The 18,783-nt window shown below is 58.2% G+C and overlaps 2 protein-coding genes across 9 annotated transcripts in view; one reads left to right on the plus strand and one right to left on the minus strand.

The window, feature by feature from the left end:
* Asph (Aspartyl beta-hydroxylase) overlaps positions 1 to 15,285 on the plus strand; it is a 33,563-nt gene extending 18,278 nt beyond the window's left edge. For all 7 annotated transcript variants that reach the window (XM_037224477.1, XM_037224470.1, XM_037224475.1 and 4 more), the window contains 3 exons: positions 12,968 to 13,185; positions 13,571 to 13,718; positions 14,566 to 15,285. In XM_037224477.1, coding sequence (XP_037080372.1) covers positions 12,968 to 13,185; positions 13,571 to 13,718; positions 14,566 to 14,716 — 517 coding nt within the window. In that variant the 3' untranslated portion in view covers positions 14,717 to 15,285. The remainder of the gene's footprint in view (positions 1 to 12,967; positions 13,186 to 13,570; positions 13,719 to 14,565) is intronic.
* The window catches only part of cysu (peroxidase homolog), a 36,362-nt gene continuing 32,787 nt past the window's right edge, over positions 15,209 to 18,783 (minus strand). The window contains exon 17 of one of the 2 annotated variants that reach the window (XM_037224468.1): positions 15,209 to 16,454. In XM_037224468.1, coding sequence (XP_037080363.1) covers positions 15,555 to 16,454 — 900 coding nt within the window. In that variant the 3' untranslated portion in view covers positions 15,209 to 15,554. Of the gene's footprint in view, positions 16,455 to 17,015; positions 18,226 to 18,783 lie in introns of those variants that run through there. The other variant, XM_037224469.1, reaches the window with a different exon arrangement.

Raw genomic sequence — 18,783 nt, forward strand, 5'->3', positions numbered from 1 at the left:
TAATTGTTTTTTTGTGCCATCGAACCGATGTTTTGCTTTCTGCAGCATGCATTCTACGGGTTTTTGTTGGGTACAATGTCATAAATGTCGCAAGCAGTAGCAGTGGATGTTAAGGTGAAAAAGCTGGACACATCAGTCCCTCAGCGTGGGCGATAACTGATCGTGCGTCCTCCGGTGGAAATCCACGGGTTTGCAATGTGGTGGCTGCTCTGCCCTCGGCAGACCCGCCGCCTGGACGGTAGCGGGCACAGGGAGCTGAGCCTTGACTATAGGTGGCGTCCAAGGTTGTGATGCGAATAAGACACGAGACCGATCGACGTTTGCTACCGAAGCAGGTGGCCGTGATGGGCCGCCTGCTTGTGGACGGGGCGGGGGTGTTTGGTACCATTCACTCTGATTGCCGAGCAGGCAGGCGCTAGCAATGCAGTGGTGCATCGTCTCGCGAAGTGCCGATGGCACAGGTCTGGCCCCTGTGTCAGGCCCGGCTCCCGTGGGGCGACCGCTGACCGGGCTCGCTCGCAACGTCGGTGGTGGGAACGTGGCGCCGGACGGAGGCGCCTCTGCCGGAGCGGGGTCGCCGGCGCCGCCGAGCAGGCGTGCGTGGCCTGAACAGTCCCCTGCACGTCACGGGGGCGTTACGGCTGACCACTCCGTCCTTCATAGCCGAGAAGCCGTGGTCTCCGGTGGTCCCCTGCATGTGCCAGACAGGGAGCGAGGTCGGTGTCTCGTCCGTGGGGTGGCGCGTAAATGTGAGGCCCGCAGACCGGCCTGACCCTGCCACCGTTGTGTAGGATCGCGTCGCGCCGCCGTCGTCCGCGGTCCCGCGGCCACGGCCCGGCCGCGCAGTCAGCATCGCAACCCGACCAGCGATGCGGCTGGCGCCGTATCAGCGGCAGGGCTGACGCCGGATCTGTTGCGGAACCGGGCCGAGCCAGCGCGTCGGCCGGCTGCCGAGCCGGGCGGGTTTATCGCCGGCACGACTGCCGGCCGGCGAATGGGATGGGCCTGCCGCTTCCCGACCTGCTGTCGATCGTAAACGGACGCGATAGGCGCCGGCCGCTGATCGCAAGCGGCGGTCGAACGCTCCGGCCTCGGTTATCGAGAACGACGCTGCGATCAGGGGCTGGAGTGTTGCGACAGTGGCGCCGGGCGCTGGTGTGCGGCGGCGTCACGAAGCTGGTCACCAACTGGGGAGCTCGCCTGCTCGGCTCCAGTTAGCGTGTCGGTCTAAACGGCTGTCGGGCGTTGCGGCCTCGGGTAGCTCATTGGCCGCCCGGTTATGCAGGGCACGCCGGTGTCAGCGCGCCGCGTGATTCAGCGGCGGTTGGGGCGAGCTCAGACGCCAATTACCGATCGCCACGCGGCGCAGTCGGAGCGAGCCGCACTGGCTCTGCACAATGCCGGCGCAGGTGGCCGCGGCTCCTGCCGAGGTCGGCGCGTGACGCGCGTGTTATTTGCGCGCGCTCCAGCCGGCAGGCTGATGCGTGTGGGCCACTCTGGCTCTGGAGCGGCTTCGAGTCAACTTCCGGCTGACGCGGAGCGTGGGAAAGTCGGGCTGGCGCGGCGGGCGGAGGGCGACTTAGGCCGCCGCCTCTGTGATGTCGAGCAACACCATCGCCCGGCGACGTGGCCTGACCGGGGCAGAGGAGGGCACCGTCTGGAGCCCGGCGACGGCCGGCCCGTCGCCGCGTCTGTTTTTTCCGATCGGCGGCCGATAGTGGGATCGGTCGGCGGTCGGTCGCGCCGGCCGAGGTCACCGCGCGCTGACCCGGCTCGGCGGCCTTCGCGCCGGCCGGCGGCGCGGGTGGGACACCCACCAGAGGACGCGCGAGACCGAGAGAACGCCCCGAGCCGATGGCTGCCGGCTGGGGATATGGCGCCCGATAGGGAACCTGACCTCTCAGCCGAGGCCTGCCTTCTCGGCGTAGTCCTCTCGCTGCCAGGCCTCAGGCGGCCGTCGGCCACTTAGCGTTTGAGAGATTATTTCGCCTCTTCGCAGCTTCGCCTGTGCATCTATCTGATCAGGACGGCGCGCCCTAAATCCCAAAGTATCTTCGTCATCATCATCATAGTGCATTTATCTATCGGTGAGGAGAAATTTCTGTTTTGCGTAGGAATAGAAATGATGTAAATGGAAAAATGTTGTTTACTTTGTGTACGAGTATTGTGGTTTAGCGGCTTGGAAAGTTATCGCGTCACATGAATATTGACCGCGTGGAACTGGGAACAGCGAATATTCAGGCATATGACCCAGTCTTTCGTAATATGACTGCGACAGTTATTGCCGTCCATGAACGGCCGCACCGCAGCCTGCCCCGTGCATGTCTTCAGAGAGAAGCAGGTCGAGTCATGGCTATCAGCCGTAAGCTGACCGCCTTAGGAGCATTTTCCGCTAATACACCCATTTGCAGTCAGTTATGGTTCAGCTGTAAGCGATGTGAACATGAGACAAGACGCGGGATATCACGGCCGGGGCGACGCGCGCATTCTTCCCATTTCATTGAAGAAATTGGGTATCATTTGCAGAATAACTACCCGCCCTCGCCCGACATGTGCGTACTTTCGCTCCGTAAATGACGACATCGCGAAGGTCACCCCCTGTTGGAGCGCGTGCGAATCCGAAGCGCTCGGTCGATGTCCAGGACGCGGCTCGGGTGGCAAGCCGGGGCTGTGTGAGCAGGCTGACGCGGGGCGGCCGTCGGACCCACGCACTTCAGGCGCTGGCCGTCCCGAGCAGCGATTCCAAGCACGGCACGCTGTCGGTCGAAACCAGTTTTGCTTCACACGCTGTCGGTCGAAACCAGGTTTGCTTCACACGCTGGGAAGGCTCAACTACACCGTGCGGCAGGATCCGTTAGGCAGTTCGTAAGCTCAGTGTAAATTCCTCGTCTCTTTTACATTTGTGTGGCGTAGGCATTGGGAGAAGATCGGGAAGTATCGCAGAGTTGCGTGGAATTTTGTTGTCCAAGAACCGTGCATCGCAGATCATTTGCTCGTGAAATTGCCGGCACGAGACTGCAAGCTTGCGAAAGCTCGTAGATAATCCAGCATTGTATAGATGATTGCTATGCTTAATTGTTTTTTCAGGCAAAATTGAGGTGTGTTAGTGGCATGAGCAGCGGTCGTTGTGAACTCAATGTGGTTGCACCACCCGGCGTGATTAACTGTTGTCATCTTTTCCACTACGAGAGGAAAAAGTGAAGATACAATAGTCCGGTTTTTCCCTTTTGGTTGGTGGCTTTTCTCATCAGGTGATGCACAATTTGCACTTGACCTGTGCTTGCAATTGATCTAAGTAAGATGGCGTCGAAGCGTGAGCAAGATACATTGCTTCATCAGCCTTTCACATCGGAACGCTTGTCGGACGAGGATATCTATGACTTGGTCATGACACGCGTTTTTACGTGGAGCATTGCCAGGAATAGGTCACCACAACCGGCCTTAAACGACTTGGGAAAGGATCTGTGGCTGCGCAACACAGAGTGATGCGGACATCCACATAGATAAGCAAGAACATATGCGATACATGTTGAACAGTGAGCGGAGGAACTAACCTGAAATCAAAGCATCAGAGGTTATCTGAGCCGTCCTTGGCGAGGTGGGACTGCGGTACTATTGGGGACGGGAGGATGAACGCATAGTTTGTGCGCACTTATGATAATGCCATACCAGCTATGACCTCGACTCGTTGATCATCTGCATTGAACGCTTCGTTTGCACTCCGAGACGTTGTGACAGCGACCCATCGCGCAAGCTAAAGATTGTCTTACAACCGCGCGTTGTGTCTGCTAACAAATAGGTACGTAATGGCGGAGTCTGAAACCAACTAATTGATGTCGTAACTGCTCACTGCTTTTACGAGCCATAATGGATGCCAGGACAGGCCATTAATACAGGTTAATACATCACATCTATCACCACGTGAGCAAAAACCAAAACGCTGACGCAGTAACGCTCCCGAATAAAACGGTCTGTGTGTGCTGGTGTTTGGACCGCGTGTGGCCGGGTGGGTCAGCGTCGTATCCGCTACTGTCCGGTGTTGCCGGACCGGGTGTGACCGGGTACGTCAGCGTTGTATCCGCCACTGTCCGGTGTTGCCGGACCGGGTGTGGCGGGGTACGTCAGCGTTGTATCCGCCACTGTCTGGTGTTGCCGTACCGGGTGTGGCCGGGTACGTCAGCGTTGTACCCGCCACTGCCCGGTGTTGCCGGACCGGATGTGGCGGCCCCTGGATGGGTCGTCAGCCGAGAACCACCGCATTCTGGCAGAGCTCGTGTCGTCGCGCCGCCCCAGGCTGCGGCGCCGGCGCAGAACTCTGAGAGCAGCCGGTGACCGACAAAGTGGCTGCCTTCCGGGACTCTTTCAGAGCAGGTGACTGTGACAGGTGAACCTTCAAAGCACAAATAGTAAAACAGAAAACGCGCTTCATCGGAAGTCTGTGTGACCGCTACGAGGGCCGTCTTAGCACCGTCCCCAGCGGTGGGCCTCGGTGGCGGTGCGGGCGGGCCGGCGTGGCCCCAGCGGGGTCGGCGGCCGCGGTCAGCGCGCCCGGTCACTTTCACTGCCGGTGTCGGCCGCGGGATCTGCCGACGCCCCGGGGCACGGCGGCGCCCTCTCCGAGGCGGGGCAGCGGGGCTGGGAGGCCCACGCGGCCCCTGACCGACTGGGGCTGGCGCGGCAGTCGGCTGCTCCCGGCCGCGCCTCAACGACCGGCTCGCGCTCGCGGAGCTGACAACAAGTGATGATCAGATCAAGGAGAGGTGCTTACGATAAGACGTGATGCAGTTACAGGTTTGCTGGATTTGTGGCGTACCATAGGTCTGTTTATGTGGTAAATCTATGAATGTTTAAGTCGATCTGCGTTGAGTTATGACTGCCATCGCTCACTCGGACATTAAAGAGAGACACGGTAACCATGGGTCTGTTTGACTGGATTTGGTGAAAAATTAATTGAAGAGAAGACCTTGGAAACACGCGAATGTATTTTATTCTAGAGGCTTAGACAGCGTCTGAAGAAAGTGACCGTTCTCCGTCGTTACGTTATGTTGAAAACGCAGCTTATGAAATGTCACGGCAGTCTATCAGGGACTAACCTTCAGTTCATGGCTTGGTTCGGTCCGTCTCGTTAGTGTGTGAGAACCGAAATTCGGACGCATGGGATGACTCGCCCGTTGCTCTAACGGGATTTGGAGGCAAAGCCCAAGTCATGCAATTTGACGCCACTTGGGCGAGAAAGTTCAGAACGATGGTTTGGGTCGAGGCTGTGTGAGGCAGATGCATGCTTGCCGTTACTCGTGAGGACATGGCTAATTTTGTTTTGGTTTTGCGGCCATGTTGATGACTATGCATGTCTTCATATTTCGCGTGGTTTGAAGGGCATTGGGCATGAAGCATGAAGGGCAAGGGCATGAAGCACAAGGGCAACGATCCTTTAGCTACAAAAGTGCGTGCTTCGTGCTATGTTTTATTGGTACAGGTGAGTAGCAATGACGTTTTGCGGGTGAAGAAAATCCAGCATTGATGGGAACCGGCTGCCGAATATGTAAAAATACTGTAAAACAGGGTACATGAAACAGGAACAAAAAGAACTTTTTCACAAACATTTTGCATCAACGCATGAACACGTTTTTGTCTGGTGATAGGTTTCGAGTTCCCCCGTTGTTTATTGTTGTTGTTACATTGTCAGGCAGTAGTTGGCTTGAGGCCGATTCGGAGAGCGTGGTTCCGTCTATTCCCAGTTCTGTGCCGAGCTCGTGATATTGGCGGGGCCTGTCATCTCTGAAGCCGTGAGCGCATCGGGCCGCGTCTGGCCCTCAGCCTGCTCCCTGACACCTGCCCTCGGCTCCTGCCAGTCGGCGAGGCGGCAGTAAGGGCGCGGCCTCGCCGCCGGCGGCCGCCCGGTGCGCCATTTAGCCTCGGCTGCAATTTGCCCGCTCTCCGTGGGTTTGTTGTTTGCGGGTTCTCGGGGTCGACCGTTCCCGACACAAATTGGCTCCCACAGGGCAAGCTGGCAACGGTCAGCGAGGCCACGCGTTTGCCCAGCGGCCGCCGCTGCACGTGCGGGCGCATACGCCCACCAGTCGTCACCTCGCCAGAGCAAGCAGGGGCCGTGTCGGTGGAGTATCGACCTTCGGCCGCCCACCGCCAGGGGGCAGTAGCCGGGCGTGCCACTCCATGATTCATGGAATTGAACGGGCAGTGACCGTGCAAGCGCCAGTATGGAATTATCTCGGCGATGGTTTGACTAGTAGTTTTCTCTTAAATCGTCAATTTTCCTCTGCAGTGCTTGTTTACAACTCAGATGGACAGATACATGAAGCGCGGTTCCTCCGTAGGATACCAGGCGACCTTCACGGGATAGTATTCCGGTCATGCGGCACGCTTAGTACTTTGTGGGACGATATCTTGTTTGATGTCACTGTCTTGCCTTGGTCAAAATTGAATTGAGCACCATTAATAATCATTTGTGACGAAGAAACGCAGAACGTTTACTTTGTTGGTGGGTAGAGGACAGGCCAGGTAATTACTCGCCCTGTACCAGCCCTCGGCCCGGGCCCAATGGATCCGACGCCTGCGTCGCGCCAGCGGTGTCCAGTGAACTCGGGTGGCGAGTCCTGTAGCATGAACTCGCCACCCGGCTGGGCTGTGCCTAACCGCGCCGTGTGGGCATGATGGACACGCCGCGCTGTGCGGCCGGCCCGGGGCTGGGCGTCTGTACGGGCCGTGACCGGTCGTGCCCGGCCGTGCCCGGGCCGCCGCCCAAGGTCACGGCGCCGCGCTGCGGGGTGCACGGCCCGACCCAGATGAGATCAGTCCCGCTGACTGGCCAGATCGGATCGGCGGCGCACACGCACCGGCGCTGGAGGTCGGCACCTTCCGCCGGCCGCCCAGTCAGGTCACGCCAGACCGATCGGCCGTCATATTTGACCCTGACCCTCTCCCGATTTTGGGTGAGATCGGGCGGCGCGGCCCAGCTGGTGGGTCGGCGCCGCGGCCGGCCGGCGCAGCGCGGCAGCCGGCGGCGGACCGCGGCGGTCTCGCCGCTGCCGTGAACACTACACGGCACGCTGCCGGTGCGGCCGTCCCCCCCCCCCCCCCTCCCCTCCCCCATCGCACCATCAGACGACGGGCGGTGTCGACGTCCCACGGCAGCAGACGGCCAGGCATGTGGACGGCGTGCCTCGCACGACTGAACGCGGTGTGTGATAGGTCAGTTAGCTGTGGCGTGCGTGCATGGCGGCACAGTACTCACAAGGCACACATGGCTGGCGTGTGGGCGCCGCTAATGCCAAGCCCGTGGCGTTGCCGGGGAGTCCATGTTAGGATTTTATGGCCCGTTAGCGTGTTCAAACATGGGTGGGCTTGCGTCATTCAAACCAGGGAAACCCGACACTTGCCATTTCTTGTCCTGGACTCGGACATGGTTTTCTGGAAGGTGTGGGGTGAGTTTGAGGTCGGCGCAACTCTCCGGCCGCAGCCTTGTAGCGTAGCGTTTGTGTGTGGCGCGCACAGCGACGATTTTGCCTTGAGACTACTCGCCCATGTTCTGTTTCGGACAGCGATAACTCAAAGCCGCGCATTAAGGAAGGCGGCGCAAAAGACGCACGTTCCGTGCGTGCTTGGGCGAGGCGTGTCCGTGGCGGCCGGCGGGCTCCTTCGGAGGAGGCCCCTCTCGCTGATGGACTGACCGTGAGCTACTTATGATGTAGGGCGCCGTCCTCGATCTTCCGCGTCCCGCGCCGCTCTCGGTCCCACGTGCTCCGTGCCGCCCTCGGTCCTCCGTACTTCGCGCCACCCTCGGTCCCCTGTGCTTCGTACCGCCCTCGGTCCCCCGCGCTCCGCTCATCCCTCAGTCCCCCGTGATCCGCACCGCCCTCGGTCCCCCGCGCTCCGCTCATCCCTCAGTCCCCCGTGATCCGCACCGCCCTCGGTCCCCCGCGCTCCGCTCATCCCTCAGTCCCCCGTGCTCCGCACCGCCCTTGGTCCCCCGTGATCCGCACCGCCCTCGGTCCCCCGTGCTCCGCACCGCCCTTGGTCCCCCGTGATCCGCACCGCCCTCGGTCCCCCGTGCTCCGCACCGCCCTTGGTCCCCCGTGCTCCGCACCGCCCTTGGTCCCCCGTGATCCGCACCGCCCTCGGTCCCCCGTGCTCCGCACCGCCCTTGGTCCCCCGTGCTCCGCACCGCCCTTGGTCCCCCGTGCTCCGCACCGCCCTTGGTCCCCCGTGCTCCGCACCGCCCTTGGTCCCCCGTGCTCCGCACCGCCCTTGGTCCCCCGTGCTCCGCACCGCCCTTGGTCCCCCGTGCTCCGCACCGCCCTCGGTCCCCCGTGCTCCGCACCGCCCTCAGTCCCCCGTGCTCCGCACCGCCCTCAGTCCCCCGTGCTCCGCACCGCCCTTGGTCCCCCGTGATCCGCACCGCCCTCGGTCCCCCGTGCTCCGCACCTCCCTCAGTCCCCCGTGCTCCGCACCGCCCTTGGTCCCCCGTGCTCCGCACCGCCCTCAGTCCCCCGTGCTCCGCACCGCCCTTGGTCCCCAGTGCTTCGCGCTGTCCTCGGTGCCCTGTGCTTCTCGCTGTCGTACTGGCCGTCACAGGTGACGCACGGAGCCGAGCGAGAGCCGGGGAGAGTTCCCTCCGACCGGCGCAAATGACGTCATAGCGCGACGTGCCCCTAATGTCAGTAGCCCTGGGTGGACTGTGGCCGCCAGCGTCAATGCTCGGCGATAAGAACGTGTTCTGGGAAGCGTTCATGGCGCAATTCATTCTGTCGGATCAGGTTTGCCAGAGATGTGGCAGATATCAGTGCGGAAGGAACTGTCCGATAATTGAGTGTGTTTTGTAGCGTATCTCACTGAAGGCAGCGCTGATAAACGCAGTGATACGCCGTCTGGAATGTTTCGGAGGAATCCGGCTAAAATCGTCGTTGCCCAGTTCACTCCCAGGCTCCGCTTCTCTTCTCATAACAGGTGATTGCTTGAAGCCTGGGAAAAGTGACACAAGTACAGATTCCTGCAGACTTGAGAGAGACGCGATGAGAGATTTTTTATTGAAGCTACCCCATGTTTGATATGGTGTGTTCAGTGAGCCAGAGACAGGCCGCCACGCCGACCGGGGCGGCGGGTGGCGGCGCGCGGAGAGCTGCTGGATCAGTGGGCGCCGCATGACCGCGTCCAGGGGACCGACGATGTTCTGTGATCTTACCTAACTTTTCCAGATCCTAAAGCCATAAGTAAGTTGACAATTCTTTATCGAATGTTAGAGGTTTGGAGAATCAACCCGGTAGTTACGGAACGGAGCATGACATTGTCCCCGGGCGCCAACATCTCGTTTTGGTATTTGGAGACCTGCCAACTGATCTAACGTCAACGCATCATAAAGCCAAGAGCTACACATGCTCAGTCGAATGGGGAAGGTTCGGAGACAATTGTTCGAGTACTTCCCGATCTGATCTGATTGTCCGCGAGCACAAACATCACGCTCTGGCCATGTCGTGACCTCTGAGTTTACCAAAGTAGAAAGTGAAGGGGGTGAGTCACACATTCTGCATCAGTTGGTTAAAATTCCATGAAAGTCGGCGCAGAAGTTCCCCAGCACGGGATTGCCCGTGGCACGCAATATCATGTTTAAGCCATGACCTGACCTGTGAGGTGTCCTAAGGTTACCATATTAAGTGAGCAGAGGTAATTGGACGTTTATGATTGACTGCGGGAGGTGTTAAGGTCATCAGTTGCGTGGTTTCCGGGCATTGGTATGAATAGTGGAAAATATTACGTTTTATTATTTTTTACCTGTAACATAACCCTAGGTCACCAAATTTAAAAGCCGTCATTAAGTGGTATGTGAAAAATGTTTTAGTAAATGTTTGGGATAAATTGGTTCAACAGTTTCTGAGTATGGATATGTCAGCAGACGCCATGTGTATGGCGGTCATTTCGTGACCTTTGCCTTACCTCGGTCATCAAATTGAAAGGCTCGTTGTACATCGCCAATGCTGAATCCATTGGTGCCTATTTTTTTTTTATTGATATCGGTGTAGTACTTTTCGAGCATGGGATTGTCGGCATTTTTCTAACCATGTCTGGAACGGTGCTAGCGCACCTTGCAGCCCGTTTTCACCATGCATAACATGACTCCAGGTTCTGGAACTCAAAGACTCCTCAGAAGTCATATCTAAAGTTTCGGATGATGAATATTTTATCGCAATTCGATGTTAAGCTCCGGAGCATGGGGCTGTTAGCAGCCCATATTAGTAAAGTAGAACCATCGGGACGTGCGCGATCAGCTGGTTAATCCAATGTGGCAATCCAACCTTCTCTCCACACTTCTTGTCTCATGATACCCCACATATCCGTTACCGGACGTGTTTGTGGCGTATTAGGGAGACATTCAACCGTCTTGATGTCGGGTATGGCCAGCCTTCCATAGGGTGCCGATAATGCAGCGGTTAACGCGTTTGCGTTAACCACCGGGCGTCTTGGAAACCAGAGGTATGGGGTTTGATTCACCGCGGTACCCGCCCTGCCTGCCAGGGTGAGAGGCAGGCAACGCCATATAGCATCAGCAGCGGAGTGCGTCGTAAAGCCCTAATGCCCCCCCCCCCTCCCCCTCCAGCCAGCTCTTCTTGGAGAGCAAGTATCTGTGTCGTGCAAGTGTCGAAGGCTCACCCGCATGGTGAGCGTTCGCCAAGGCTGACAAGTACACGCAGTGCTGCTCTGGATATTTCTCATCCGAGGACGGCACAAATTTCGCCTTGATGTACGTGTCTCGTTAGGGACTCGCTGCTGGCGGTTGTCGTGGTCCCGCGGAATGCGGATCCGAGATTCCACGGGAGCTGACTGCTATTGTCACCATCACCTTCCTCGGGAACTTTACTTGGGACTCGAGCCTTTTGTGGATTCGGGTGTCGCCATTATGAAAACGATATCATTTGTCACTCGTATCGCGCATGACTTCCACCATTCTTCTTCACGTTTTCTTCGATCCTTCACTCCTTATAGCAAGCCGTGGGATACCCCGACTGTAGCCTTCTACATGCAATCGCCACCACTTTCTACATGCAATCCGTCATTTTTATTGTTTTGTTGTTGTTTTTTGTATTTTCCAATGTGTTTCATCCCTGGTCCCTTATCCATTCGGTGTATCAACGTTGAGTGCTTGTAGCAATACCTGTGGTAAAAAAACGTACTGTTGTAAATGACTAGGGGGCAGTTACGATGTATTTACGGGAATTCAGCAATCAGCTTGCAAACCAGATGTTTGGTCAGCGTTGCCGTATTGAACCAACGTAATATAAACATATTACCGGCATGCAATGTAGCACTGTATTGGTATCCACAATGCGGTGTGATAAACTAACTACGGTTTTAACATCATTAAAGCATTGACTTGTGCGGAAAGTTTTCACTTACACGTTAGAAATATTACGAACATGGAACAAATAGTATATGGGGCAGCAGGAGAGCATTGTCCGACTTGAATGTTTTGGCGGATTGCATTTGGATGGAACTCTTGTGATTGCCTGGTGTCCCAAAAAGCGTTATTCGTTTGGTGCCGTCACTTCTTTATTCCTTCGGTTCGCTTTTATAGAAGATATTGTTTTCACAACACCAGTCTTTGTGACAACGGCAAACAAAATATGTTTTGAGTGAACGCAACAATAAGCATTCGGCAGCAACGTAGTGCAGTGACCGTACGCTACGTATATTACCACTCTTGATTTAGTAGCCTATACCGTCATTAACCAGTAGCGTCTAACATCACTCGCTTAGTAGCCTTCATTTGCTCGCCGCCTGCTTCTGATAGCATTTCTGGGATACAGGACCAATCATCAGCGGACCCTGAGTTGTTTTGATCCTGCCTGACTTTGCAACTGGGCCTCCCTAACATTGAACACTGACATCTGCCCGTGTCCAGCATACGCGTGCGCTTTCTCACGACATTTCTTTTGCTGTACCTCGTGCGTGGCATTATCTACACCCCAGATCAGTAGCAAAATTAATAGTTTATCGCAAAAGATATTGACGCTATGAAACCTCAATGTTTGTCCAGATTTCAGGTAACCATCCGTCATCGCAGAACAGTCGCCCCGTAAGCTAGTCAGATCTGCCCGTCTGCCTGTACTTGAATGTGTCGGAAATGTTAGACCGTGTGAAGGGACGCACCTGACTTCGCGCTTTGCGATCTGTGTGCTCACCCATTGCATGTTGACATTGTTTTCCCCGTTAGATGTATACGCAAGGTTGTGTGTAGTTAACTTATGCTCGGCGCCTTGTTTATGCTGTGTCATTCTGCGTATCTCCGCTCTGTTTAGGTAACATCCCTGAAGACCTTGTTGCTCCCTCCGCGCATTCATCATCGCTGTTTTGGTGCCGTCCCCCTCCCTTCACTCCCCACGCCCACCGCCCTTCATTTGTCTGCTCCGCTTTGTACTCGTCCCCCCACAAAAGTTTGTCTCTAGTACCTCTCCATATAATTTTTCCTGATCTGCAGGTTTTGATGTTACACCTACTCTGCCATATTAACATTTCCTCGCGTATGCCCGGTTCTGCCCGTGCTATTTTCTGCTACGTTTCCTCTCAGTTGTCTTGTGTACCGCCTTGCTCAATCACTCTCCTTGGTCATTCATCGTTCACGCGACTTGAACTGTCATTTTGATCTGAAGCTTCATTTTTTGCTACTATTTTTCTTTGTATCATGCTTGCCTCGGAACGGGCTTGCAGAAAATGCATGGCGGTTTTCGCTTGTTGCTGTTTTATTGTTGTTCTTTTCGGGGAGCATGTGGCTTCAACCCGAGATGTGGGAGGCTCCCAGAAAGATACAGAAACCAGACTCATCGAGAGGAGTGCGCCCTCCCCCCCGTCAGGGATACAAGCCCCGGCCATGACCACTCCTGGCATCCCCCTGCGCCAGATGAAGCCGCCGGCCGCCTCCGGCCCAGCCGCGCTGACCTGCCGTCTCTCGCCTTTCCAGCGAGCTGGAGGCCCACTGGGAGACGATCCGGGCCGAGATGCTGTCGCTGCTCAGCTCGGACCGGCCCGAGGACGGCTTCCAGCCGGAGCAGGAGCAGCTGAGCAAGAGCGGCGACTGGAAACAGTTCACGCTGTTCCGGCGCGGCCGGCGCGACCAGTACGCCTGCGCCAAGGCGCCCAAGACGTGCGCGCTGGTGCAGCGCTTCCCGGAGGCGGCAGGTAAGTCTTACCGACCGCGCGCTGTCGGTCGTTTGATTGAGATGATCCGCGCGTTGCCGGATGATCGCCATCGGGTGTCGAGCGATGTCCTTCAGCTGCTCTCGGGCTATCTCCTCGGGTGTCGAGCGATGTCCTTCAGCTGCTCTCGGGCTATCTCCATTGCCGCGCCCGGCGTGTGATATATATCGCTGTCCAGTTGTTTGGCGTTGGCCTGTGTTTGTCGCGTGCGCCCCGGCGCGTTCGTGGCTGCTGATAGTGCTAGCCGTGGGGCAGCACGTGACACCGGCCCCTGTAGGCAGCGTGCTCGGCCGGTGTCGACCGTGCCGGCTGCCGCGCGCCGCTGCCCGGCCGTGACGCGGCGCTCCGTCTGCGTCTGTGTCGGCAGGCTGTCGGCGCGGCCAGGTCAAGTTCAGCATGCTGGCGCCGGGCACGCGCGTCTGGCCGCACACGGGCCCCACCAACTGTCGGCTGCGCTGCCACCTGGGCCTGCAGGTGCCGCCCGGCGCTGGCATCACGGTGGCCGGTCAGAACAGGTGAGATGCGCGCGGCTCGGCGCAGAACCACGGCGTGGACGGGCGATTACCGCCCGCTGCCCAGCCGCGCAGGCCCGGAGAGCTGGCCGGAAGCTGGCCCGACCGCGCGATGTCAGATGCTTAGTGGTCGCCTTTCTGGTTTGATTGACCGTAATGTGACCGGTTTATTAACTGCCGGCGATGTCGTGAGAGCAACTGGCAACTATTTCCGTTCACTACCGTTTCCATCACTTCTATCCATGCCGAGCTTGTCAAAGATGCGGCGAAAAATATAGGAGCTATTTGTGTATGCAGATGCTGTGCACTACCGCAATGTCTCGGTCAGGCGTTTTTATTCGCGCTAATGTATGTTGCGCTCCTGAGAATTTGCGTTGTGCGTGCTTCCTGCAGGATGAAAATGCTTTCACCGTTATCGAGAGCATTGTCCTTGATTCGGCGTGGATTAGTCGTACGGCGCCATTTTTCTGGGTGACGAACAATAGTTATATCTGTCGGTTTCCTTGAGTCGTGCACCTTATCTGTGGCCGTGCGTGGTCGGCGGCTGCGGCGGCGGGCCCTCATTGTTCGCGGCCGGCTGGTTTCCTTCCGTTCGACGTCCGGCACCGCCTGTGGGCCGGCTGAAATTTGAGAGCGGCCGCGGCGGCAGCGTGGACCGGGCGCGTCAAGAGGCTCACCTGGGTTGCCGCTCGGGGGCTTTCTGCAGGATTGGCGCTGTACGAGTGCACGGGTGTTCGCTAAACCAGGAATCGCTGACCAATTCGCCGTTCGTGGATATGTGCGTGGGTGGTGGCGGGGTGGGGGGACTGTGGGCACGCCTGTGTTTCTGACGAGCGCGCCTCTGCGGCAGGACGTGGGAGGAGGGCAAAGTGCTGATCATCGACGACAGCTTCGAGCACGAGGTGTGGAACGACGGCGAGCGGACGCGCTACATCCTCATCGTGGACATCTGGCACCCGGAGCTGACGGAGGAGGAGCGGCGCACGCTGCCCACCATTTAGCGGCGCCGACCGCTCGGCTCTGTGATGACGCCGGCTCCGGCGAGCGCTGCGGCTGCTGGGAGGGAGTTGAATGGGACAAGATTAGGTGCGCGGTGGCAGGCGCGGCCCGAAGGCGACCTCTGCTCTTTTACATGGCGCGTGGCCAGGCCGGCCGGCGCTGTGCGGTGCGGTGCGGTGCGGTGCGGTGCGGTGCGCGGTGCGGTGCGGGTGCGGTGCCGTGCGGCGGGTGCGCGCGTTTCCCCGTGTGTGTGTGTGCGAGTGTCCCGCGTGCTCCCCGTGTGTCGCGTTGGCGCGGCGTGTCCTGCGGCGGGCGGGCGCGCGCGGTCGACGCGCGAGCTTACCGATCCTGCGGGAGCCGCGCGCGGCCCGCCCGCCTTGGAGTGTTGTGACGGACCGCCCGGCCGGGATCTGTCGGCCTCGGGGAAGTCGGGAGTCGTTGCCAACGGCCGGCTGCGGCCTTGCGCTTACGCACCGCCCGACGGAGAAAACTCATTGTACAGAGCTCTTTTATTATCAACTGACACTGGCAGACGCGAAATACAAGAGTCGGCCAGACTCTCGGGCCCCGAGTGGCGTTGGCTTCCTCGCTGCGGACTTTGACACAGACTGGGTGCGTGATGCCCAGCCCGGCACGGCCACATGGCGCGTCACCCATACACGCGCGCACACCATCACTGCCCGTCAGGAGGGCACCACAAACAGCTCGCGGGGTAACGACCACTCACAACGCGCCCGCCGGGCGCCACCAATAACAGCTCGCTCGCCACACACGCACGCAGGCGACCTATGTACAGTGGAACAGGGGGTATGTACATAACGCGGATGGCTACTGGCCCCATCAACCGTAGTGCGGCTTCTGACTGGTGATGGGCCGCCACGGCCCCTTACAGCACGGCTCGGGGCCCGCGTGACCGGCGTCGCCGTAGCCCTGATGGGGCTGCGGGGCGCCATACTGTGCCGGCGCCTGAGGGCGCGGCGCCCCGTACTCAGCCTGCGGCTCGTGGTCGCCCTGCGACGGCTTGAAGGAGCCGTGCTGGATCTGGGGACCTGGCGCGTTGTACTCCTGCTGGGGCTGGGGAGCGCCGTATTCCTTTTGGGGCTGAGGAGCGCCATATTCCTTTTGGGGCTGGGGAGCGCCGTATTCCTTTTGGGGCTGAGGAGCACCATATTCCTTCTGGGGCTGGGGAGCGCCGTATTCCTTTTGGGGCTGAGGAGCGCCGTACTCCTGCTGTGGCTGGGGAGCACCATACTCCTGCTGGGGACGAGGAGCGCCGTATTCCTTTTGGGGTTGAGGAGCGCCATACTCCTGCTGGGGCTGAGGAGCGCCGTATTCCTTTTGGGGCTGAGGAGCGCCGTATTCCTTTTGGGGCTGGGGAGCTCCATACTCCTGCTGAGGCTGAGGAGCGCCGTACTCCTGCTGAGGCTGGGGAGCACCGTACTCCTGCTGGGGACGAGGTGCGCCGTACTCCTGCTGAGGCTGAGGAGCGCCGTACTCCTGCTGGGTCTGGGGAGCACCGTACTCCTGCTGAGGCTGAGGAGCGGCGTGGCCGCCGCTTGTCTTCCTTGGCGGCTCCAGGAGGCTGTTCTTGTGCGTCTGCGACGAGCCATGCTGCCTCTCCGGGCCGTACCCGCCGGTGGACTTTGGCACGTACACGGGCGCCTTGTTGTTTTTGGGCCGGTGCGAGTGCTTGGGCGGCACCACGAACATGATCTGTTGCGGGGAGGCCGTGTCGTACACCTGAAACACAGACGGCTTAGACGCGCGCGGCCGCCAGGAGCGCGATCAACCCGGCGTTGTGATGCGGGAAATCCGCGGTGATTGCAAGATGATTGTAACACGGCACGGGTTGTGCCTCATGCTTATTTAAGGGGAGGGAGTGAGTGCGTATGAAATCATAGGGATGGCGCGACAAACGTAGAATTTGTGTTAGGTACGGTGGTATGCGACGTTTTAACACTTCATGCTTGGACAGAAAGCTTATAAGCGGGTGCCATCGTGGATGGCGCTCTTGATTTAGCTTACCTGTAGTTTCGGTGGGAAGACGATGCAGTTCTCCATTTACGAAGATTAGTGGACACTGAAACTCTTAACGAAAGTCAACAGATTGTTTAGCGGCACCCGGACCCAGATATTCGTTATTTAACGTGGTTTACGGGTGTTTGCGAGAACGTATCTCGGTGTAGATTTATTTAGATGCGAGCTTATCACGTTTAGTTTTAGGTAACATCACTTATCGTGGCGATGCTGGCCGTTTAATAGGTCAAGAGGTCAGGTGGCAGGTCGCGACGTCCAAAATCGTATTCGCCAATGTATTTATTTACATATTCACAGGAGGGCAAGAGAGAAGTCTCACACGGGGTTGGCCGCCCTCTCGCCCCTTTCCTCTCTCACACGCACGCACACCTTTTAACAATCTGCCCTAGCTAACGCTACCTAAGGGCCGAACGCATCTGGCATAGCGTCCACTGCTCCAGGTGTAGTCTGGTTTGACGAGGGCCACCACTGAAGCACACGCCGACAGACGCTCGGGAACGCGGGAAAAACACGTGGCGCGGGCGCGCCGGGTTTCATCATGGCCATGGCGGCGCGCGGGGCCGCGTTCGCACCGTTTGACGCGCCGCTCTCGCTCCAAATCACCGCAGCCAGGTCACACCCTCCGGGCGCCCCGCAACCGGCGGCGGAGGTCAACCTTTGATCCGGGGTCAGTCGGGCTGGGACGCGACCTTGCGCTTTGGCCGGGGGCCCCACGGGGCGCGAGGCGGCCCGAAGCGTTTGAATGACGCAGCTGATGACCAGCCTCCGGCTCACAGGTCCCGCCGCCGGCAGCGAGGGGCGCCACCCCTCCCCCCCACTTGGAAGAGACTAAGGGTGTTCACGTCCCTCAGTAGGAGCGTGGGTCGCGTTTTGTCTGTCTCCTGGACAGCTCAACGGGCGCCAGCGGAGCTGTCGCTCTCGGCAAATACGCTGGCATTTGCCGGAAGAATTCATTGAAAGACGGCGCCGTTTTGCCAAGTCAGTTGACTGACGCACACTTGATGCACTTCAAAGTTACGTCTGCATTCACCAGGTTCAAAATAACTTATTACTGCACACAAAAGGAGTTAGTCGAAATCGAGACAAGATTCACACATATTTGGTCTGAAGTGTTAGCTTTTTGGCGCGGTTGACAACCACCAATATTGCAACGTATTGCCCGCATCACTCTGACCACAATATTTCAAAAATATGCTCAAGTTTTACGAGACATGACGGCCTGACCGCGGCGGCCGTCTTTGTGGCGGTCCGAACTACCGTCGGTCCTCAGACTCCCCGCCGGCCGGCCGGCCGGACACGGGTCACCGCAACGCACTGACTTGTCACTGAAGGGACTGGGGCGGGACACCACGCCAGGGACCGTTCGGCCGACGGGGAGTCCGTCCCGACCCCGACCCCTTCCCGCGCTCCTCGGCGCTCACCACCTGGGATCGGATGTTGGCCAGGGGAGCTCGTCTGGATGACGCAGGCGCCCCTGAAAAGACACAGGGGCGTCGCAGTCATAGGTCACGCACGTCTGCAGGTCAAAGGTCTAACGCCAGCGGCGCTGTCAGCTGACGAGATTAGTGGAAACTCCGTGCCCAAACCACCTCCGTTTATCGGGTGCCGTTTTGAGGAAGTGATAGTGCCTTGTATCGGTGCCCAAAATGACGTAGTGTTTGGACGCTATCACGTGTGGGCGTGAACTAAAGGGTGTGATGTCTACTATGCTGACAAATCGTAAAAGGTCATTCAGTAAAGGTGAGCCAGGAACGTTGCGCAATACCGCGAACAGTTCACAAGATAAAGTAGAAATGAAGAAAGCGTGCATCTTGTTTCACCCGTCGGTAATACGTCTGCTGCCAAAACACTGATCTATATTATTATTCAAGCTAAAAGACGTACTATGCTACGATATATGGGCCTCTAGCCGTACGTGTTTGCGTACTGTGTTGGATGGGAAGAGACTGCTTAGCATCAGGTTGTTGTTTACCAACATCAACTAGTTACCCGTTGTTTGTAGCGTTGTTTGTAAGAAGTCATGCGTACCGTG

The sequence above is a fragment of the Pollicipes pollicipes genome, unplaced genomic scaffold (genome assembly GCF_011947565.3).
Source record: "Pollicipes pollicipes isolate AB1234 unplaced genomic scaffold, Ppol_2.1 Scaffold_4881;HRSCAF=5763_pilon_pilon_pilon, whole genome shotgun sequence".
Taxonomy (NCBI): domain Eukaryota; kingdom Metazoa; phylum Arthropoda; class Thecostraca; order Pollicipedomorpha; family Pollicipedidae; genus Pollicipes; species Pollicipes pollicipes.